This window comes from Protopterus annectens, chromosome 17.part0 (assembly GCF_019279795.1).
Source record: "Protopterus annectens isolate FY-2018-M chromosome 17.part0, PAN1.0, whole genome shotgun sequence".
NCBI lineage: Eukaryota > Metazoa > Chordata > Ceratodontiformes > Protopteridae > Protopterus > Protopterus annectens.
Window position 1 is genome coordinate 360,141,351 of NC_056751.1, and position 25,210 is coordinate 360,166,560.

The 25,210-nt window shown below is 40.1% G+C and overlaps 1 protein-coding gene across 2 annotated transcripts in view; it reads right to left on the reverse strand.

Moving 5' to 3' along the window:
- The window catches only part of LRRC56 (leucine rich repeat containing 56), a 1,529,270-nt gene that overhangs the window by 771,137 nt on the left and 732,923 nt on the right, over window positions 1-25,210 (reverse strand). For both annotated transcript variants that reach the window (XM_044059653.1, XM_044059654.1), the window contains one exon: window positions 4,520-4,694. In XM_044059653.1, the coding sequence (XP_043915588.1) occupies window positions 4,520-4,694 (175 nt within the window). The remainder of the gene's footprint in view (window positions 1-4,519; window positions 4,695-25,210) is intronic.

Consider the following 25,210-nt stretch of genomic DNA (forward strand, 5'->3'; position numbering starts at 1 on the left):
TCTACCAGGTTGAGCAGACATGATCTACCCTTAACAAATCCAAAATGCATGGGGTCCAAAGTCTGCAGATTCCCTATGTCCTTATTTATTAAGGTCCATGATGATGCGCTCCATAGCCTTACATATCAGATTCGTCAGGCTAATGGAGCAGTAGTTCTCAGGGTCTGTAGTTGCACCCCCTTTGTGGAGTGGGATGACTGCAGCAGTGTGCCATTCGATGGGGACAAAGCCTGAAATGAGGCTGTGACTGAACAGGGCCACTCAGCTGTGGTGCCAGTTCATTTGGCAATTCATGTAGAACAAAGCCAGGGATATTGTCAGGTCCTATGGAAGCTGTATTCTTGGCATTGGACAGTGCTATTTTTACATGTGCAGCTGTAATATTGGGTACTAGGCATTCCTCAGATATTGTGATTGGCCCTTTAGGGGGTGAGAGGGGGGGTTAAAGTTGGCAATGAATCTATCGGCCAGTATATTGGCAATGTCCGTTGGCTCAGCATAGGAGTTACAATTGTGTAGTTGCTCCAAGCAGATCTGAGCATTGCCTTGTAGATTTTTGACATAACTATAGAAGGCCTTGTGGTTGTCTTTAGTATCTGCTGCAATTTTGTTTTCGTAGCTAGCTTTAGAGGATCTGATGAGAGATCTTAGCTTTTTGTTGAGGCTGACAAGGGAGTTTTTCCAGTCTTGGGACTTCATCTTGTTCTGCAACAGTTTCTTCCTTCTGTTGTAGTGTTTGTTTATAGCAATGGAACCACCAGATTGGCTTCCTTTTTTGGGAGGAAAGCGTCTTGGTTCTATTGGGAATGGCCCGTTCCATGCATATGTGTATGTGTTCGTACAGTGCAAAGGAGTATGATTCAGCAGTCCTGCATTTATTTTCAATTTGTATGAGCATTGTGAAGTTAGCCACAGTTTTAAGAAGCCCAAATTTAGCTTTGGAAAAGGTTTTTACACTGGTTACCTTTGCGGGGGGTGTGGGTGGGATTTGGATAGCCATGGTGACTAGCTTGTGTTCAGATCTGACCAGGGAGGAGTTGACTACTGGTGTAAAGCAACGGTCACACATATTAGTAATAACCAGGTCGAGGATGTTGCTACCCCTAGTGGAGGTAAGAATGAGCTGGTCCAGGGAATTGGAATTGATTAATTCCAGGAAAGATTGAGCAAGAGTGCTGGTACTTGAGTATTTTTCCCAGTTAATGGAGGGGTTATTAAAGTCAACCAGTATGAGTGTGCTGGGTTGGACCATAATATTTTTCAGGGTGTTTAGGAATGTGGAGTGGGAGTCTTCGGGCATGGTGGGGGATCTATAGCAGGCTACAACCTGGACTGTAGTCTTACCCAGTGTTAGTTGTACCTGGAGTATCTCTGATGCGTTATGTTGGGCTACTAGCCCAGAGGTGTGCATATCCTTTATGAATATGGAGACACCACCACCTTTAGGGCTTCGGTCCATGTTTGGGGGTCAAAATGTGTGATATGAGTTACAGCCTGGTAGTGCAGGGGTACTTTCATGTGCCTTGAACCAGGTCTCCGTTACTGCACAAATGTCGATGTTCTCCATTTTAAGGAGCATTTTGAATGAGCGCATTTTGAGAATTAGATTTCTAGCGTGGAGTAGCATAACCCTCAGATTACCTTTGCTTGTAGCTGTTACGGTGGTATTTTGGTCTTCTGGACATTGCCTAAAAAGGCACTACAGGGGTGGCAAGGGCCTTGGCCAGTATACGGAATCCCAGGGGTAACAGATGAAGACCATCTCTGGCAAAGCATCAAGGTCTGTCGATCATGTCATCCAAGGCATTCAGACACTGGATCCCCTTAGAATGATTCTAGAAACTTAGCCAATCATTGAAGTCAATCATTTTTTGTTCGTATTGTGGTATCATTCTGGGTGACAGTAAGATGCTACTCAAGGCTATGGTCATACCCTCATGGGCTACATGGTCCGAGAGCTCCTCCATGTCTTTTTTTATGTAGTGCAGGGAGGTGCAATTCAGGTCATTCACACCAACATGGACAATGACAGAGTCATATCTGTACCTGTTGTGGAGTGACCTGAGTGCGTGCGTTATGTGGCGTATCCTGACTCCCGACACGCAGCTGACCATTACCTTCTCCTTATTCAACCTAGTGAGTGGGACATCAGGGTGCCTTACTATTGAGTCACCTATGACAAATGTACTGGGTAGGCTGTTTTGCCTTAGGGGCTTTGGTTGTGTGGCACACTGTTTGTGTGAGCTATGTGTCTCATGGTATGTGCTGTGGTGCGGTGGTAGCATGCGTTTCTGCCTTGGGGGTTTTTGCTGTTTGGGTAGATTTTTACTGAGAGCCTCCATGAAGGTATGTGCGTGTTTTGTGTTATTATGTGATAGCTGTGAGGGTGTGTGGCTACGTGTTCTTTGTGGTGTGGTGCTAGTGTTGACCTTCACCTCTTGATTGGCTATTCCGGTCTTGGGTGGAGAGTGCATGGCTTCCAATCTGGATATAAAGGTGCATCTCTCGCAAGTCTGAGTGTTGTGGGGTAAGAGGAGAGGGTGGTCAGTGTACATGAAACAGTTACTACATTGCCTCAGGATGCCCAGGTTCACCAGGTTAATAGGAGAAAGCACAGGGAACTGACCTTTGGACATGCCCAGAGGGGTGTGTAATTTTATTACTGAGGCTGTTTCTTTTATGGAAAGTTTAGTACTGGTAGCAGTTTGTGTACTACAGTAATTGCTACAGGAAGTCTGAATACATGCTAGACTGAATAAGCTAGTTTAAGCACAGAAAAGAAGAGAACTAGCAAGATCTAAGGGAAAATTTGAAGAGTAGACTTTGTGACCAGTAATAGTTTACCCTAGCTTAGCCACACTGCACATCGTGCACACCCGCGCAAACATGTTTTTTTAAGGCAGAAAGATAAAAGGGATAGAATGCAGCCCATAATGGCTAATAATGTACAATTTTAGAGCTGGAAACCACTCCTTTAGTGGTAGATAGGCTGCTCAGTGCCTACCACTCCCACTGATAAGCAGAAAGGCTTCCCTTTATCACAGAAAGGTCTGGGCAGCTCAGAAACTCCAATGCAGTCCTGAATTCAACAAATCTGAACTATTCTAGTAACAGATAATTGTGGGAAAACAAGCAAACGGACAGAATTTTTTGTTTTTGGGAAAACAGCAATAAAAACACTTAAAACAGTAATAAATTCACTTTAAACCTAGAGCAGGCTAGCACACTTGAGTGTGTAGCCAACAAACAGTAAATACAGTTGAAATAAATGCAATAACCTATAAAACAACAAAAATACAGTGCAGTATGTAGTTTTAAGCAAGAAAAAGTAAATGGAGGTACTTAGAATCAACCAAAGTCTCTCTTTCTCCTTTCTGCTGCTCTTGTAGTCTGCAGGAGGCCAAAACATGATCCACCGAGCTAAAACATGTGCAAAACCTGTGCAATCATGGGTTTTTAAGGCAGAAAGTTAAATGGGATAGAATGCAGCCCAAAACAGCCAATAAGGTACAATTTCAGAGCTGGAAACCACTCCTCTAGCAGTAGATAGGCTGTTCAGTGCTTACAACTCCCACTGATAAGCAGAAAGGCTACCCTCTATCACAGAAAGGTCTGGGCAACTCAGAAACTCCACAATACTCTTTGTGCCACACACACATACATATAGTAAAAGCATTAGGGTATATTTATATAACAACTTAAGAATTAAAGACCAGAACCAACTGATTTTCAGTTTGTGCAAAGAAAATGCAGTTAAATGGCCAGTGGTCTAAGCAGTGAGAACAACTAAGCCATACATGTGTCAATGCAAATTATATAAAGGATAAGCAAATCTCTACATCAATGGGGCATTGGCCATGAGAGACCTGCTGCTGGCTTTTGCAGGAGGATATTACTGCAGAAGTAAACAAATCTGGGATCTACCAAGCTTTACAAAGTTAGCAAGCCCAAATGATACTGATTACTACACAAATGATGTCAAATTTCTTACATATAAGAAAATAACAGAACATAATCTGCAATCTCAATTAATTTAAGAAAAAGAGAGCTATTCAGCTACTGTTCAGTTATACTATACATTCTTTGGTAGCAAAAGATAATGTATGTTATTAAAACATAAAGAAATGATTTTCAAAAAGCGCATTTGATACATTTCTGCTGTGTTGCATATGTTAACCAGAATAAGCTAACAAATAATGGCAAGTGGCAGTTTTGATACTTATAAATATAGATGGTGTAATACAAAATAAAAACTTGTAAAAAATATTTATTATTGTTTTCATACCAGAATGCCGAAAAAGCTCTTTAAACCAATCACCTGGTGTTCTGTAAAAAGATATCAGTTTTCCGGTTTATAATTATTATTATTAACAGTAAAACTTGAAAGTAAGAACAACGGGCATTACAGCATGCAACCTCATTTCACGTCAAGAATTAAAGAGCCTTCCAGGAACATTAAACTCTGAGTTAGACTGAAATATGAAATAAATCACTGTCAGTAAAGTAAATGTTAACGCACCTAAAGCTTCAGGGTCTTCTTTGGAAGTGAAGTCTTTAATGGATTTCTTGACAATGAGCCAGTCATCATGATTTGTAACAGGAGAGATGTTGGTCATAGAAGCTGGGATATCATCCAAGTACTTCAAATGAGGGATTAGTTTTCTGATTTCAGCTCTATAGTTGTAGCCCTGAGTCTAAAAATCAATATAAGCATTGTCAGCTGCAGCACAAATACGCTAAATGATAATGTGACACACCAATGCTATGACTCAGAAAACAAACTTCTCAATTTGAAATAAAAGCATACATGTGGCTAAAATTAGAACATTATGCAGGTAAAGGCTCACTCTTCTTCAATTTAAATATAATTACACTACCAGACAACAGCCATTTCTTCAAATATTTTTTACTGAATTATATCCATTAACAGCCTATATAATTTACTGGCAATGTTATGGCATTCTGTAGCTAATCCCTAATCTGTTTTATAGAAATGATGAAGTGTTTATTTGCTTACTTAATTATCTTCAGATTTATATCTTCCGGGTAAGAACTCTGAGTACCCTTGACTGCAGTTCTAGAAAATCTAACTAATCTCTTTAGCTAGCATACATCTTTTTATGAAAAAAATGCTTCAACCATCTATATTCTAAATCAGTTTTAAATCATAATCACATATAATTTATCCAGCTAGAAAAAAGAAAAGTTCTATTGTGTGTAAGAATTTATCGTAACAGCAGAATACAGTTGCAATAATGCTGAAGATGGAATGTAGCTTTGTCTTATTTTTTTCACAGACATTTAATTACTAAGATCTGTAGGAATGGACAGTTATTCTGCTATCTGATTGTTATTTACAATGCTGCAGAATCATTTAGAATGCAGTGTGATTTTCACACAAGTTAATTTTTTTCTTTCTAATAGGGAAGTACTGTGGTCATAGAGGCTCATCAATGAGAGAGAGAATGAGAGAATGATTGTATTCTAGCAGTAAACAAACTGATCATTATTGTTAATATAAATAGTTTATATACATAGTAGTTGAGTTTGTCAGTTTACATTACATAAAATAAAAAAAGGTGTATAGCTAGCGGAGTGGATGGTGACATTAGTTTGAAAAATAGTGGTTGAGAATTTGTTGGGTAAAGTGTATGGTGGTTGTCAAGCATCTGGAAAAGTTTCATGACTGCCAGCTAGTTTATGACCTACATCTCATTCAGTTTTATGACAATACTGATAATATATCATTGCCACTGCCTTCATAGTACTGGATAATTTTCAGAGAACATTCAAGCATGGCAGAGATTTTTTTTTCCATAAGCGTTATTATGTAATGGCATAAAACCCCTCATCTATAACTGACTGCGGGTGCAATGTTTGTAGACTGGTCAGATCTAATTTTCAGCATCTTGCACAAGAATTTTTATCCACTTGAAGAGGTTAGAAGCATCCAACCTCTTTCCATTACAAAAATAATTTATTTTATTTCATACTTTTGATTCATTCAGACTGATTCTGTAGGTGGGGGGTGAGCATATTTTATAAATGTTTTAAATATATTAAAGTAGTATTGTTGACAATATTTTTTCCTCATAATCTTCCATTTATATAATTTATGTAGACTTGTTTTGTTTCTGCTACTGAAACCCTAATTCTTTTTCTATTAAAATATGTGATTTATCTGCACCCTCAAATCAAGTCTGTTATGTGCTAGCCATGTTGTTCATGCTTTAGTAAGATTTACAAGCTTAGGCCTGGCTTCCAACTGGTTTTAACAGAGGGCTTGTACTTTGTAAGCTGTAGTGTGTGTGTGTGTGTGTGTGTGTGTGTGTGTGTGTGTGTGTGTGTGTGTGTGTGTGTGTGTGCGCATCTATATATATATATATATATATATATATATATGGGTCTACCTGAAAACGCTGAACGTGCACAACGCCGCCGACGAAAACACCAACACCGGAAGATAGACAATGGACAAGACCGACAGTTGAGAATCCCGATGCCGAGAACACCGACAAGTTAAGGTAAGTCTGTGATAGGGACAGACGTTAGGGTCAGGGTGTGGGTAAGGTAAGCGTGTGATAGTGACAGACATTAGGGTAGGGTGTGGGTCAGGTAAGTGTGCAATAGTGATGGACTTTAGGTTTAGGGGCAGATTAAGTCAGTTAGGGTTAGGGTGCGGGTAAGGTAAGTGTGTGATAGTGACAGAGTTAAGAGTTAGGGGTAGATTAAGTGTGTTAGGGTGCGGGTAAGGTAAGTGTGCGATAGTGTCGGACCTTAGGGTTAGGGTTAAGGTTAGTGCATAGATAGTTGTGTATGTAAGGTTTAGTGTAGGTTTGTAAGGTTTTTGGTGTGCTTGTGTTGTGTGTGTTTTTCGGGAAAGGTATTTGTTTTGTTGATTGTCAGGATTTTGGTTTGTCGGGCATGTGAAGTTTCGTGTTTTTGAAATGTCTTTTTTTGTCGTGTTTTTGTGTCGGTTATTTCGGCGTGTCGGTGTTATCAGGTAGACCTGCATAGATATATATATATATATATATATATATATATATATATATATATATAAAACATTTGCATTATATATACATGAGTGTCTCATCAAGCATTGAACACTCATAAGAGTGGGCACAGAAAGAACAATAATTTTAGATTAAACCCAAAATGATCAAATTCAACAAAACTAAAACTATTTTTTTGCAGGCAGGGGGGCACACCCTACTATATATATATATATATATATATATATATATATGTGTGTGTGTGTGTGTGTGTGTGTGTGTGTGTCACATATATACACACACACACACATATATCAATTCATAGATCACTCAACAGTGAAATTAGGCATAGAAAAGCATGTTCACTCACATGCACATTCACTATTTTGATCTTCAACCATGTATGTATGTGTGTGTGTGTGTGCGCGTATGTATGCATGTATGTATGTATAATTATGTGTGTGTGCGCGTGTGCATGTATGTATGCATGTATGTATGTATAATTACTTCATGAAATACAGAGCACTCATTAAAATAGTTAGACTCTAAAACATAAAACACTGAAGGACTAGTAAGGGTGATTCACAAAACATTTGAGTAATTCTGTCCCACTAAAAAGCCCTGCATCAGTAAAGTTCAGCTACAAAACTGACATCAAGAGTCATTCTTGGTAGTGATACTGTTAGGGAAATGAGTTTTACTGATGTAATGCGTAGTGCTAAGGTTAGGGGTAGAGGTACAGTAAGGGTTGGCATATGTGAGTAAGGTGAGTAGGGGAGGTTACCCCCCTCCACTCTCTTCGCTCATGTGTGTTAAAAACAGTTATGTACTTACCATAACTTGGCATCTGTGCTATCCAGTGTCATTATTCTTCACCGATGGGTCTTGGATCCGACCTCAGATCCAAGCCAGCAACTTCTCAGACAGATCCAGAGCTCAAGCTCCTCCCCTTCCCATGATTCCTTGCTACCTTCTAACCTTCAGATCGAGTTTGCTAAATTAGTAGAAACACAGAAACAACTGCACTAGAAGGTCAAAGATTTGCTCACTCCAATATAAGCCAGAGCAATCTCGCCAGAACCCCCAGAAGGAAGGGGAGATGGAATGTGATAAATAATGGCACTGGATAGCACAGATGACAAATTATGGTAAGTACATAACTCTTTATCTGATGCTATCTGTGTCATTATTCATCACCAATGGGTTAGAGACCCCAGCTACTATGCATCCTGTGTGGCCTCAAGAAAGTATATGCCAGAGCACAGAGGAACCAAAGGAAGCCCTGCTCCTAGAAATGAAGTCCAATTATAGTGCAAAATGTAAGTGTGTGGAGTAGACCACATTGCAGCAGCACAAAGCCCATCAAGGAGAAAGTCTAACCAAGAAGACTGATGATGTAGCAACAGACCTAGTAGAGTGGGCCTTAATTGGTCAGGATAATTCTACGTGTCTACTAGCATAAATGAAAGAAATACAACTAGCAAGCCACCTTGAAATAGCCACTTTGGAAACTGCCTGGCCTTTTCCGTTTTGAGAGAATCCTCACTCCTTTTTAGATAAAGTAATTGCCTGTGAATGTCTAAACAATGCAAGATATATTCGCCTTTATTGGAATAATTAGGGAAGAAGACAAGTACTTGAATCGATTGATTGAGATTAGCTTCTGAGGCCACTTTAGGGAGAAAGGAAGGATTAGTTCTAAGGGGCACCCTATCTTTATGGAAAAATCATGAACGGAGGCTTAATGCACAGAGCTTGAAGTTCTGAGACCCTCTTGGCAGAAGTAATGGCCACTAAAAAGGCTATCTTCCATGAAAGGAATTTAATATCACATGAACCAGCTGGTTCAAAAGGTTTTTGCATCAGGGACCGCAGCACCAAGGTCATATCCCATGGTGGGGAAGGATCCTTAATAAGAGGCCTAAGAAGAAAAACTCCTTTCAGAAAGGCTTTGTACTATTTGGAAGAAAAGGTAGGCTCATTGTTGATATGGAAATTAGAGATGGCAGCCAACTGGAGCTTAATGGCAGAAAAACTCGTCCCAGCCCAAAAAAGGGAAGACAAGAGCAGCAAAATATGAGGAATAGGGGGCTGAAAAGGGATACAGATTTCATTGTTTGGCCTAAATGGAAATCCTTTTCCATTTACTGGAATACACCTTCTTCATAGATGGTTTTTGAGAAGCCAAAATAATGCTCCTCACCAGGGAGGGAAGCCTGGACTGCAAAAGGATTACTGGAACTAGAGAAACTATGTGGCTAGATGAAGGGTCCAGAGACTGGGAAGTTGAAGCCCCCAGGGATGGGAAATAAGATCTGGAATGGGATCTAGTATCCAAAGGGGATACTTCAGATGAGACTTCAGGAAGGGGAACCATGCCTGATGAGGCCAGAAAGGGGCAATGAGGATGAGAGGTGTCTTCAGGAAAGGAGCTTTTTGAAGGACTTTGGGTATTAGGGAAATGGGAGGATAAGCATATAGGAGACCCAGAGGCCAATCTTGAACTAGAGCATCACTGGGTGATTCCCCTGGTGGGGGGCATCATGGCAAAGAAACTGTGCTATTTTTGGTTGATGGGGGGGGGGGCAAATAGATCGCAGCAAGGTTGACTACAATGATCAAAGATTAGTTTTGCCACTGACGGATTCAGGGACCACTTGTGAAGACTCAAGATGGACCTGCTGAGTCTGTTGGCTAACATGTTAGAACTCCTAGGTGAGGAGCATTATTTTGGCTTCTCAAAAAACATCTATGAAGAAGGTGTATTCCAGCAAATGGAAAAGGTTTTCCATTTAGACCAAACAATGAAATTTGGATGCCTTTACAGCCCCTATTCCCTATTTTTTTCCAAAAAGAAAGCGCCTGGAAGACATCACCCATTCCCACACTCTCATGGCCTCTCTGCACAGGGGAGAAGACCATGTCCCCCTTGCTTGCTGATATACCAGACAACAGCCATGTTGTCCATCTGAATTGCTATGGTCACCAGAAGGAGGCATTCCTGAAAGGCTTGCAATGTAAGGATGACTGCTCTCATCTCCAGGATCTTTATGTGGAATTTGGTCTCTGTGGGGGATCATGTGCCTTGAACCATCCTGCTCTGAAAATGCCCCCCCCCCCACATCCCAACAGGGAGGCATCTGTGCTCCTTGTGGTATTGGGCAGGGGAAGACAAAATGACCTGCCTAGACAGAGATCCTGAGACTGAAGCCACAAAGCAAGATGATTCCTGCACACGAGTCAGCTTTATGGTCATGGATATGGGCTGAGACAGAATGGACCACTAGACTGCCAGGGTCCACTGGAGAACTCGCATGGGATACCTGGCGAGATGCACTAACTGAATGGCAGCCGCCATCAATCCTAATGTTTGGAGGATCAAATGAACCGACGGACATGCTAGATCTAGCAAAAGAGAGACTTGATATCGAATCAGCTGAACCCTGCAAGGAGTCAGTGCTGCAGTCTCTGATATCATATCCAGTTGGACCCCGATGATCTCCAGATTTTGGCTCAGAAATAGATTGGATTTGGGAAGACTCACTGTGATGCCTAGAGACTGGAAAAGACTGAGGCCATACCTGGTGGCCAGAGATAGTTGATGCCTCATGGGAGCTGTGAGGAGCCAATTGTCCAGGTACAGAAAAACCTGGAAACCTTGCAGCTGGAGATGAGCTGCCACCACTGCCATACATTTGGCAAACACATGGGGGGCTGTGGTGAGTCCAAAGAGCAGGACTCTGAACTGTAATGACTGGCCACCAACTAAAAGTGTAAATGTCTCCTGGAGTGTTTGCCAATCCTTATATGATAGTACACAACCTTGAGATCCACTGAGCACATACAATCATCCTTGTGCAGGAGAGGCAGAATGGATTGAACAGTGACCATCCAAAACTTGGACTTCTTGACAGAAGGATTTTGCTTGCTGAAGTCCAAAATCAGATGCAGGCCCCTGGTCTTCTTTGGCACCAAAAGAACTGGGAGTAAGTTCCGGACCTTCGTTGGCCTGTTGGGACCTCTTGGATGGCTCTTTTTCTAAGGTCTTGAACCTCGAGATAGGCCAACTCCCTTTGGTGGGGTGGAATGTCCAGGAGAAATTTGGGAATTGGAGGGGGCTGAAAGAAAGGAATGGAGTAACCCCCTGGAAATAATTTTTAGCACCCACTGATTGGTGGTGAGACTTGTCCAGGCTAGTGGGTGAAGGGAGAGTTTACCTCAACTGCCTCCAGGGGCAGGACAGTTGGGCAGCATCTCAAGAACACTGAAAGGGCTTCACAGAAAAGAGTTCCCAGGAGCCCTGGTTCTGCAAACCTCCTCTGCCCCTGGGGCAGCATTTGTCATTAAATCCCCTTCCCCGGCCTGTGGAAGAGGATTCCTGGGGAGCATCCTGAAAGGAAGACCGAGTCCTCCAGAACCAAAGTTTCTTACTACCTCTCTGGGCCTTAGAAAAGGACTGCTGGGGAGTAAAAAATTTGATCTCTACCGTAGAAAGAGTTTTGCCTTCCTGCTCGCTGCGGATTAAGGTGGAACAATCAAAGGGGGCATTGGTGAAAGATGCCTTAAAGGGTTCTGCAAACCTCCAAAGGCAAAGCCAGGCATGCCATTGAATAGCAATGCCGATGCCTGCCACTTGGGAGGTGGCCTCCACAGTACTGGAGATCAACCCCATTGAAGCATTGGCCAAAGAGGTTAGAGTAGACAGCCTCGGAGAGACTAGTCTAAGACTCTCTGGAGGCAACAACTCTGACATGGAAGTGGTAAGCTCTGAGACCAAATCCCTCTGGAGCGGGGTAAAATGGGCCAAGGAATTAGTTGCTCTCAGTCCAAAAGTAGCTGAGGAAAACACACACTTTCCGAAACAGTCGATCTCCCGGGACTCCCAGTTGACAGAGGAGCTTTGCTAAGTGAGCTCCTTCTTAGTAGCATCGGCCACCACAATGGCATCAATGGGTACTCCTTTGCTCCAACATTTTCTATCCTTGGGAGGACTGAGGAATTCGTCACCTTTTTTGCGCACAGGTTCCACCATGTTTGGGTCCTTCCAAGCCCTGCTGGCAATAAGGTCCACAAGCTCATCAGCTGGGGGGGGGGGGGGGACCCAGGTGGAAGATGGGCCCATCCTGAAGTCTTTCAGGAACATGGATTCCTCTAAAGATGGGTTGGGGAAAAACAGTAGTAAAAAAAATCCAAACCTGGAAACTTTGAGGTAAAATGCAGCGTTGATTCCAAACAGGAAACAAATCATAAAGCTTTCAGGAGCAACCCTTCATCAGTGTGTAAAAAAAGAGATCAAATGCCTTCATTTAAATTGTAAATTCATACCATAAAACTAACCACATGACACAGTTGTATTAAGCACTTAAGTTTAAAGACACATATACAGGTAAAATGTTACTGACAGTCAGTATAGCCATAAAATAAGTAAAACATTTAACTAAGACCCATCCACACAAGATGTTATTTAAAAGTTAACTGTCTTCTTTTTAAGATAGGTTTAATGCTTACTGCTGTATTTAAAACCAAAAAAACAATCAGCTTCTAAAAGTGTGATCCATGAGTATTCACATACTTCTAACTCATTATTAAGACCCCCCCCCTTTTTTCTTCTGTCTGATGTCAATCACTCTAAAGTTAAATGTATGTGTACTTCCTTTCTCCCTCATATGCTTGCCCAGAGCATTAGTTGCTACCTCTCTACGTATTTGAGATTTGTGTTCAAAAATTCTGTCCTTCAACCTTCTTGTGCATTTCCCTATGTAGAATGCTTGGCACACCTTACAGCATGCCATATACACAATGGCAGCGGGTATTATAAGTTGCAAAACACCCGAAAGTATATTTCTTCATAGTGTTAGGATGTATAAAATTCACAACCTGTATTTATATCATCACAGCATATGCAACTATAACAAGGAAATGTACCTTGTTTTCTGTTTGTGAAGCGGAATCGACATTATGAAGGCAAACCATATATATATATATATATATAGATATAGATATATATATAGATAGATATAGATACACACACACACACACACACACACACACACACACACACACACACACACACACACACACACACAGATATAGACAGAGATATAGACAGATACATAAATATAATTTCTACCACTAAAGATCATTTTTAAACCAACTCACACAATTTCAGCACTTCTGGCGGGTTCCCTTTAGATTTTAAAATTATTTCCTAAATTCACTCATGTTTTTCTGAGTATTGAAATTGGGGAAAGAATGTGTGTATTTAGATTTTTCTTTATGGAGTTTCATAAATAACAGAACACATTAAATCAGAGAAAAACATCTTTCCTGAAAAGAAAGTTAGTTCCAGTAGCTCAAAAATTAAATCATAACAGCGTTAAGTGTTTTTGTGTTGACAGAATTCTGACTGCTGCTTCTCTTCAAAGTTCCAGCCCAGTGTACCTTCTTGCAAAAAAAACTAGGAACTGGTTCTGCTAAAAAAATAATTCCCTCTCCCCTCTCTCACTGAAAGTTGATCACAGAAAATGAAAATGTTGAAAATGAAACAAGATATTATCAGAGAAAGACATTCATTTTCCATCAGATGGAGGTTGTTCATTGCCTTGTTGGTCCCTGTTTCGGGTATTTTGATTTTTTTTTTTTCCTGCTTGCACACTGAGGACCTTAAGATCTGCTGTTGTTTATGAAGTTCTTTCTTTTTTATAATATAATGCTTGAAATGTAAACCCTTTACAGTAACTCTAAAACTAAAAAATACAAAGTCAAATAAAAATTACCATAGCAACACAAATTAAAACAACACAGATATCACCAAAGTAAAAGGCTGATCCTAAATTGAGTATTTATACATTATGCTACCTGTGTATGTTACCATGAGCTATCAGTCAGGATTCATACCAGCTTTGTGTCTAATGTCTTGAGGACAGCATGATGCTCTCAAATGTTGCAAGTGCAAAAGATTCAGCTGTCAACTTGATATCAAAGGAAGGAAAAATGGTTGGTCTATTTTGGAAGATGTAGATAGTCAAGACCTCTTCATATATTTAACAGTGGAAGGGCCCTCCTCAAAGCCCTCCCACTGTAAGTCAGAGTGGTGCCCTAAGAAAATACTTTAATGCTAGGTCTAGGCCTGATTTGCAAGCTGTGAACAGTGCTGATGTGGTTGTATTGACCCTGCAAGGTGTGCATTCTCACATTACTATCAAGAACCTGTGCCCTATGCAATCCCTGACATCAGCTGTGGACCTGGGAATTGATGGAAGTGTGCCCTCACCTTTCACCTAGAAGACATACTGAGATTTTTGCACCAAAGTATCTTTGGATGATTGTCAGGAGCCAGTGAGTCACTAACCTGATTCCTTAGGCATAGGTCTTTTTTTTTTTTTGTTTTGCACTCTTTGCCCAACTGTCAATCATCACCTCGTCCATTGCCAGTCAGCCTATTTGTTCCCTATCACTGGATCAAGGGTTGGCAAGGAGAGGGCCATCACTCAGACAGCCATCAGAGCTGGGTCCAGATGTTATTTTAGTTGTCCTTAACGCACACAAACATGGTGAGGTTTACAAAGGGGGATTCAGTGGGTGACATCAAAATATGTCCCCTCATTTTTGCAAAAGGCATTCCCTCTAGGCATCCTCATCCCCCTGATCCAAGAACAGTACATTTCCAGGTCTTCAACAAGAACTTGGCACCACCCAGTATGCTTTACTGTCCTCCCTCCCCCAGGAGAGCTAAGCAAGCCATGTCCTCTCACTCCCACCCACCCCTTTTGCCTTGTTGTTCCAGTGCTTTGCTAACAGTCAAATACCAGGTACCAGGAAAGCAGTCATGAATCTGTCCTCTGTGCCACAAGGCCAGGCTCAAAGCTCAGGTCCTTGAGTCATCTAGTCACAGATCTGGAGTTCCTGGAACCAGGGACTGTCTTCTTAAGGTCTGCACTTGGACACAGTCAGATGGTCAGCAGATCCCATTTGAGGTCAGTCAGATCATCCTGCACCACGGCTTGTGGGTGTGGGAAGGGAGGCTTGGAAACTAAATAAATGTTTGGTGCATGCTTGGGTCATGGGTGTTGGAGCATGTCATTAAACTGATCTGTAGGCAGTGCTAGACCCAAGTACAGGCTTTTCTCCAAGTAATACTCCCATTAGCTATGACAAATTCCAGTGCCATTTTCTGATTTGCTAATTACTGGCTCCAGTCCATCACATGAAGACCCCTGTGTTAGCTCAAACATGGTCAAGAAACTCCCCTACTCTCCAGGTCCTCTGAGAATCTTGAGGTGACAGTCTCTTACCAGATGAGGATAATGAGATTATGAGACTTGCCTACACTCCACCTTGACACCCAATTATTCTTACTACAGCGATATCTTGAGGCTAAAGAGCAACAGATGAAAATGAAAATTGCTTCACACCCCTATCCTATACCCGAAGAAGTGCTGATGCCTTTTGAAAGCTGCTGCCTTAGTAGACAGGTCACTAATCAAACATTCCATTGCTAACATTGTGTGATCTCTTTTGTACAGCACAAAGGGACCACAGCTTTTTATCACCTAGCCACCAGACAGAGTTCATTGCTATAAATATTTATTATTAGACAGTGTACTTATATGTCACACTGAAGCTTAGTGTGTGCAGTAATTCACCTCACATGTCCCAGTTCCATGTCTACCTGGTAAAAAAGTTACTGGATAAACATGTTGACCTCCATGAGTCTGAGTTCAGGAAAGATGTGTATGAGAGCCCCTCAACAGCCTCCACTGTGGAATACCTCATATCCTGTTGTAATTTTAGCTGCACCAATGCATTTTCCAGGGCCATTTGATAATGTGTGAGTCTATTTGTGAGTCTGGCTGAGGCTGTCCTCCCTTAAAAAGGAACTAATGTAAGATCATGGATGCAATATGTAGGGAGGAAGTGCCCTTTGGATAGCCTACCCAACACACCTTGCTGAAAATCTTAGGTGAAAGCAGGTCATCATCTCTGAGAAGGGTTTTTACAATCCTTCTCCTGACAGTTCACACTCCTTTCTTTGACAGAAGTGGCCAACAGCAAAAGAGGAAAAAGCCTTTTAAGTGTCCAGAAATGGCCTTCATATGTCACATGTTCATGCCCCCTTGCCAAGTACTGTTGATGGCACTCAGGCTGACAGCATTCCATGTAGCACCATCATGGCTCTGACTCCATCCTGGGATTGTCAATGGAGTGGTAAATGGAACAGATTTTCTTGTTCCTGCCCAGCTCAAGGCACAGAAACAATTTTCATTTCTTTTTATAGATCCTGTATTGCTCTCTGCTTCATTCAGTGCTCATCTGGCTTATTTATTTATTTATTTTAAGATGCATTAGTCTACTGTTATTAACTTCAGCCATTTCAAAAGTAGTTTGTCACTGGAGGCCTCCCAAAACACCCAGACTCCCCTTCTTGAAACTGTTATTGAACCGAGTTATATTTCTTGTGAGACTCTCTCTTTCTGGACAGCTGTTACTTCATCTAGAATCATCTCTGAATTGCAAGCTTTGATTTGCAAGGAGCCATTCCTTTATGCCATAAGTGTTTTCCAGCTGCTTTTTTTTCTAAAACAAGAAAAGGGAACAAATCCTATACACTATGATTCTGCATCTATAACTCAGGTTAGTAAACTGCATTTTCTGTTATGTTATACTACTGGACTCTGAATGCGAATGCAAAGGTCAGAGCTCATTCCACCTTATCAGCAGCTGCAATGGCAATTTTCTTTAGAATTCTCCCAGAGCATTTGTGAAGCTGTTACATTAATATCCATTTACAATTTTTAAACATTTCAGCCTAGATGTTCAGTCTAGGATCTAGAGTAGAATTTGCTCCTATTGTTCTGCATCTCATGTTTAAACCATATGTCAGTTTCTTGGAGTTAAAGATACACCACTTGGAACTGTCCCATTCATTTAGACATTTCTTGCTGCAGTGGTCCCTATGATGAAGAAGTTGCAGGTGTTGGAATATGCTTATCACTACAGTGGATACTTAACTACCAAAATCATTTCTGCAATATAAGGTCCTACACTTATTCATCCTGGCCCTGCATAATTGTATGTTTCTGCTGCATTTGGCATACAGTTAGTTCTGTAACATTTACAGGCTTATTATGCGTTTCTCCACAATGTATTTAACAGTATCTGTTTTGTTTTATTGTTTCTAGTGCAGTATTCTTAAATAACAAAAATTTAGAATTAGTTCTTCTTTGTATGATTATTTCAACTAATTTAAGAAGTAAGTACAAAAATAAAGAAACGGTCATAAAAAACTCTATTACTAGTACAACCAGGTTAGAGCTTTCACCACCATCCCGGTGGCTTCATCAGACCACATATCACATTATTCTAAAGAAAAAAACATTTTATACTCACTTTTCTATTTCGTAAATCAAGTTAACCTGCTGCACTTTCATTCGATTTTAACATCCCCATCCCTGCGTACATTATGCGCATGTCTCTAACGTCACTTCATGAACAAGGATGTTAGCTTAAAGAGATATACTTCAACATTACCCCATTCAACAGCCCAATTCATTTTAACCATATATACATTCTAAACTCTAATGATGTATAGATTTAAAACACTTTTAAAACACATTTGTGCTAAAGATAAATAGCATTAATACATATTAAACATATATTAAATTCATGAATCAGCTACACTTTTCATTCAATATTAGAATCCCCATTCCCTCGTACATTATGTGCATGTCTCTAACATCATAGGAAATAAACATGTATACTGCTCACATAGATATTCTTCAATATTACCCCACACTACATCTCAATTCATTTTAGCCACATGCACATTCTAAACTCCAATAATATATAGATTTAAAACATATATTAAAAATATTAATACATATATCAAATCTTAAAATGCATCTAATTAATTTACAATTATAGCACACATACTACTATAAACAAAGCTCTCTCTCTCTCTCTCTCTCTCTATATATATATATATATATATATATATATATATACATACACATGTTTTAATCTCCTTCACAAAGGACAAATAAGTACCCCTAAACTAGCCACTACAGACCCCAACACTGCTGCTGAACACTTTAACACACCATTTCATTCATTCGGTTCAATTAATTAACAATAACAGATACACTAATCCACCATCAAACAGCCCTTAACAAAAATTCACTTTTGAACCAGTCCCTGTCCCTTTCTCCTTAAATTAAAACCTACTACACTACTCTAGGTAATCTGTATGCAGAATATTTAAAAATTGCAGCATATACCATAGCCGACCCAGTTTCCATTCTGATGAATCATTCCATTGCAGAAAACTATTACGTTCATCATATCGATCACTGCTGTAATAGCTTAAGCTACACGGATTACATCCTACCAATGATATAACAGCCAGGGGGGTTCAAAGCTTCAGGGCACCTTTTGCACACCTAAACCATTAGAAAGCTTGAGCTGAGTGAGCTGAATAAAGACAGGTTTGGGCGCCAAGCTCTTTAGATAAGTCTCCTTTAAGGAAAAAACTTTCAAATGTTATATTTATTATTTAAACTTACTTTGCTGTACTTTTTATGCTAGGAATACAGGTTCATAGGTTGGTACTAGGGCCTATTCAAGCCTAGCCAAATAATTCCCCGATTATTTCTTCCAACAATATTTACTTACCTGGGCCCCTGTCTAGCAGGGCGACTGACATGATCCCCAGGGTGTATTTCCTCTCTCTCATCCAATCGTCAAGGTTCCTTTTGAAGAGGGCCAAGGAGGCGCTCTTCTTGACATGTATGGGCAGTCTATTCCAGAGTATGGGGAGTCTCTGGGTCAGGAACCTATCCCTCCAGCATGTTTTGTTCATTGTGATGACAAGGTTTAGATCCCTGGAGCGTGTGGCTCTGAGGGTTTGGGATTTCTTTAAGTGGAGCATGTCCAACAGCTCACGGTTTGACATGGCCTTGTATGTTAAGCAGAGATCACCTCTGAGTAGACGATATGCCACAGAGTATAGCTGGAGTTTTTTTTAGACGGTCAGCATAGGCTATCTGTTTTAGGCCTGTGATTCTTTTAGTGAGGTATTTCTGTGGCCTTTCCAGCTGCTGCAGATGTCTTGTGAGGTACATACCAAATGGGGAGTTGTACTCTATAATAGGTCTAATGAGGGATGAGTACAGTGGGATTATGACCTCCTTTTTTCTGGATGAAAAGCCCTTAGTGATGAGGTGTGCCACACAGAAGAATTTCCTGACTGCTGTGGCGATGTGGTTATCAAAGGTGAGACCACTGTCCACCTGTGTCCCTAAGTCTCTCATCACACTTTCGGTGTTTAGTGTACTGCCACTTATGTGGAAATTCATGGCTACATGTTTTTTCCCAAAATGGATAACTATACATTTCTTGGCATTAAACTTGAGCCCATGGCTCTGGCACCAAGCATCTGTTTCTGTATGGCCCTTTTGTAGAATATCCACATCATTTGGGGATTCAATAATGGCTCCCAGTTTGCAGTCATCTGCAAACTTGTTAGCCAGAGTCCCTTAATGTTGGCCTGTACTTCAGAGAAGTAGATGCCAAACAAGAGTGGTCCCAGGACTGAACCCTGAGGTACTTCCACTTGTCCCTTGTCTGGAGCTGGATTTGGAGTCGGCTACATTTACAGTCTGAGTTCTATCAGTAAGCCAGTTGGCAACCCACCGAGTGACGTAGGGATTTATGCCAGCTTAGTAAATTTATCTATGATTCCAGAGTGGGGGATGGTGTCGAAGGCCTTGGCGAGGTCCAGATAGACTGTGTGGACCACCTTACCCTCGTCCACAGCTCTGGAGACGGATTCAAAGAAGTCAATCAGGTTCAGGAGACAAGATCGTCCCTTCACGAACCCAAACTGGGTGAGGTCCAGTGTTTGAAGGTTGCCAATGTCTTTGTTTATAAGTTCCATGATAATGCTTTCTATGTCCTTGCAGATCAGGCACGTCAGACTGATGGTATGGTAGTTCCCGGGATCCAAGGTGGATCCCCCCTTCTGGAGTGGGATAATTGTAGCTGTGCGCCACTCAGTGTTTTTGCTGTCATGCAACTTTACTGTACTTTTAAACGTGAGTAGACTTTTGTTTGTTGTAAACATTCTAAATCTGTTTTTCTTCTGTGGATAAACTGTGTTCAAATTACTTTTAAGGGCTGGCAATGTGTATTAGAGTACTTTTTTTATTTTGTTCTAACTGGAAAATTTTACTTTTAAACTCTTTTTTTATATTTTACTGGTCTGTGCTACCCCAGGAAACAAGCAACATTTTTTGATTGACCATGGAAAATCTACCAGTCCCATGGCTGGTCCCTTCCTTCAGCCACAAAAAGAAAAAAAAAGTTAACTAGATACCCTTTGCCAACACAACAAGCTAGTAATTTGCCTAAGCGGCAGGTAGTCGACTCTGCTGTGGCCAAAGTTGAATTCTCAGGCCACACCTCTTTTTCCCTGGATCTCTCTGGTGTTGTCCATACAGCCACTATGGACAAGGGGTTAGCCACGTCCTCTGCGGCTGCCAGGGTTTTCTCAGTGGACAAGGGACTGCCACTCTTGTTGGTCTTGGGAGAAGGTGCATGGAGGGTACCCCTACTTAGCCAGAATGTTGTGACCATCCCTGGGGAAGCTGTTGTTGCCATTAATAAACCTATTTGCCTCAACTTTTCTGTCAAAAAGAAACAGTCTCCAGGTCTTGTATAGGTATTGAACATTTTTAAGTTGATTTCTAGTGTAAGAAAAAGGGATTCCTCTTTTCTTGAAGAAATTCAAGAAATGCAGGTTTCTCTCCCCAGATTTCTGATTCAGACTTGGAGGACAGCATGGTATCTGAATCTCCCTGTGAGGAATTCTGTTTCTCTGAGATTATTTCCAGAATGTGTCAGTTTTTTCAGTGGGAGAACACTGAGGTTTCTTAATTGTCAGCAAATGCTATGAGCTGTTCCAAGTAGAATTTCCAGAACCTTCACTCATCCCCCTGTGCTGTCAATACTGGAGGAATAATTTGTCACAGATTGTGGTTTCCCTGACAGACAGTTGCTGCACCTAAGAAAGAAGACTGAATGATTGAGGAACTTTGTACATTCTATTTTTTGTACACTCATCCCAGACCTGACCCAGCAGTTATACCCTTAGTTAATCCAGCTGTTGCCAAGCATTTTGCCAATTCTAACAGTTCCCCTTCAGATAAGGATGGTAAAATGATAAGTTTGTGGGAAACGTGAATCAAACATTATTTTTTAGAATTTTTAATTGTCAGGCTGTTATGTTAATGTTTATACTGACTAAATGTGAAGTATTAGGAAATCTTTATCTTCAGTTTCCCCTTTTTGACGAAAAATCCGATTTTTATGGTTTACTTTCTTCCATTTCTCGGATCACTACTCTTTTGTTTAGTGTGACTATAGATACTGCATCCAGGGCTGTTGCCAGTGGTACTATATTGAGGCAGTTTGCCTGGCTGCATTCTCAGAATGTCCCAGAAGATGTAATAAAATTACTTAAATTTGGAGAAGGAATCTAGCTTGTATGTACAGAGGACCACACAGATGTTTCTAGAATATTTCTTGAGTCCAACCCTTTCCAAAAAGCCAAAGATGAAGCCAAGGTCATGCTAGAGTGTGCCTTGACCCTGCCTGGAAAAGATTTGTTGTGGGGAGAACAAAAGATAATAGTCCAAGACATCCATTTGGTAACAGGCTGCATTTTTCCATCACAGGTTGTTCCTTCTTATCTTAACAAAAAATGAACTGACTGAAGATTCTGAAACATCCAAGGTGTGAAGTATCCTTTCTCCCTCAGTTTTGGGTTATGGGAAGAACATAGCGAGATGGATAGTTTAGCTTAAATTAAACTTGGATACCACTTTAGGCTAAAAGAAAGATTAGTTCTCAAAAAAAACCCTGTTGCTATGGAAAATAAGATAAGGCTGACCCACAATATGAGCCTGCAACTCAGATGCTCTTCTCACAGAAGTAAGACGTTGTTTTCTAGATTAAGAACCTCTCAAGTCAGCCAGAAGAACCGGTTCAAATGACACAAGTATTTGCCTCTCTATCACAAAATTAAGATCCGAAGGAGGAGCCACCAGTTTCCTCAGAAGTCTCTTACTTAATTCCCCCTTCAAAAAGATTTTCACATGAGAATGCATTGAAATAGGGGGAGTTAATACTGAGTCTATCTTGGCAGTAAGTACTTGCCGTGTCGGCCAAGAAACAACAGAGGCAGAAGTAAAAACAGCCTCATTTCTGCCTACTATGTATGCTTCATAGTTGTCCCAGAGTACATTCAATATTTTTGCTCTGACTACAGTAGACATGTTGGTCAAAAATGCCAGAAACAATTTTCAGAATTCTTACTGTTCAGAAATGCATACTGATACATAACATGTCATACTATTAATATTTTAAGTGAATTAGACCAGTATTTACAAACTTTCCTTACATTGTTATCCTCTTTCCCACAAATAAATTGTAAAAAAAAAAAAAAAAAAAAAAAGAAAGCTGCTATCTATCTGACAAGTGGGAGCTAAGGGCCTTACTGGCTTTCAAAGACAGTAAAACACTTCACGCTTTTTTTTTTCTGTAACTGGTATTACATGGAGTAGATAAAGCTCCATGCAATACAAAGCAGTATGATCTGGTTTCCAGTTATAACTTTTAATTATGTGTTCTCAGTGTGGATGCCAAGATTCACTTCTCGGGCAAATTTCTTGGCATCCATGTCTCAAACACATAGTAAGGTAGTTCATTCGGAGACCTGATCATAATCCCATTTATGTGTTCTCAATACAGATGTCAAGATTCTCATCTCAAGCTTTGCTTCACTGTGCTTTCAAGTGAATTTCTTGATAGCCATGTCAGAAACATACAAGTTGGCTATGATCAGAGCCTATTATAATGCTGTATGTTATATTAAGGCTATTAAATGTAAACTTTGCTGTTCATTTGGGGAGCTGGGATCAAGAAGATAACATCTGGCTGTCGGGTTTTCATACAGTTGTAGAACTCCCATGTTTAACAACTTAACAAGTTTTCAACTGGAGATAATAGTATCATATTTCATTTTTACACATCTTGGTTGCATCATTAAAAGTTTTAGGACAGAATGTGTTGTACAATTCAATTATTTCAGAAGGTGGGTGGGTCCAAGATACTAACAGGTTGCAAAGACCTGCCTTTATAAAAATACGGTCAAAAGGAATAATTAATTCATGGTTCTTCTACTATCAGACTTTTCTGAAAATTTGTAAAAGGAACAGTCTTAAGAAATGGACTTCTTTAACCCAGCAGCTTTATTTTAAAGTAAAACTTAAAACTAGAGTGAGTAGCAGCTTCAAGTTTCTAAAACTGGGAAACAAGGTTTTATGGCGGTACTGCCAATTAGATTATGCACTGCTACTGCTGATGCTGTACTCTACACTGAAAAATCTATAATTGTATGTATACATTTGACATACTTATGTCTTTGTATTAGCCTTGTGGCCTGGGTCATGGCTGACGTCCATGGACCAGTTCACTTACCTAGTTAACAAGCAAAGCAAATTGTATTACACATTGGCTCCTCAACTTCATGTGCAAAAAGGGGCTGTGAATGGATGTATATGGATGGATTTCATTACTAATGCTTTAAAAAATAACATATTCAATTAAGAACCAGTCCCATAGAATCAGAAAGGAATAAGAAAATATAGGAAATATAATTATGCAAAATAGCAAATAAGCAGCACACATATGCTAGGTTCCCTGCTACTGTTTGTCTGACAAATAAAAGTGTACTAGTTCCTCTGCAGTACAACTAAAAAAAAGAAACATTAATGAAGCAGCATCCTGAAAGGCACCTGAACTTTGACTTGAGTTCTGTAGGCAGAAAGTAGAACATGAAGTATAACAGCCTGACAGTTAAACAGAGCAATAGAAGCCCTACCTGAAGTGAGCAATGCAGTCAAGGACAGTAAATGAAATACAAAACATTAGGACGGTATCTACATCTAAGTGTTGCAGCAAATAAAGCTTGGTTAGTCATTCTGCAAAAGATTACTAAGTGACATGGTATGACAGTGATGTAAGATGTTAGTAGCCTAATGACTGGATAATATCCATAAAGTAAGGTAAAGGTGGCATACAAACTACAGCAGCATATCTACTACATCCCAAGCAAAGTACAACTGCACCATTATCAAAAGGAAGGCGATGATGAGCAGGAGCACCCATCTCTCAAGTCAAGTAAATTGTCATCATCAGAATTTGTAGTAAAACTGGAAAAAGGTGAATCATTCTTCAGTGCAAATATGTAAAGATGACCCCAATTAGCTGAATTATCACTACTCCATTCCAAATGGTGAATAATATGAAAGGCATAAAGCTCTTTTTTATCATGGAAATGCTTTTAGAAAAGGAGATTAGTCATTGTTCTACAGATGCTTTATATCTACCATAACTAGTCTGCAGGTAGCAGTATGTGGTACAATGTTTCATATGAGACTTATTACTTCAGTGCATTAGGCATAATATTTCCTCTGGTTAATGAGAAGTAATAACCTGAAGTTCCCCAGAGAACAATCACAATTCACTTTCACAACATACTGTAGCAAGTAATAAAACATTGATCTCATCTAATGATATGATTAATGGGCTAAAAATTAGTTTTAAATATTCATATGCCAAATACATCAACTGTTGAAAACTCCAGATGCTTTAAGAACTTACACTCTTTGGATAAATATTTTTATGAAGATGCAAAATGAAATGGGTCTTTGTATAAAGGAAGAAAGTGAAACAGAATACTTTCACAAATAACTGAAAAGACAGAATACTGAATAAATAATAATTTAGGTACTTTTCCGTTAAAGCCCTACCACTTCGCGCTGCTGTGAACTGAAGACCTACCTTACGCTGTTGCATTTCTAAGTATTCATACACTACAGAATAAGTAAATTAAAGTTTCTGAAGAGTTTATATCCAGTAAGGGATTGTAAATTTGTGAATAACCTATCATCTCAAGAAACAACATATCAGCTACATCTTCTAAACATTGTGCAGTACTTATTTTTGCCGGTAAATAACCCTTTCAGTTTGCGATGCCGGTATTTCATTTCCTGTGTGACAACTACATCTCTAAAACTGGCAAACAACTTTTTGCTGTTGCAGTAGGTTTAAGTTCTTTCACACGGTTTGCAAGAATCGGGACAACCAGGCAGTGA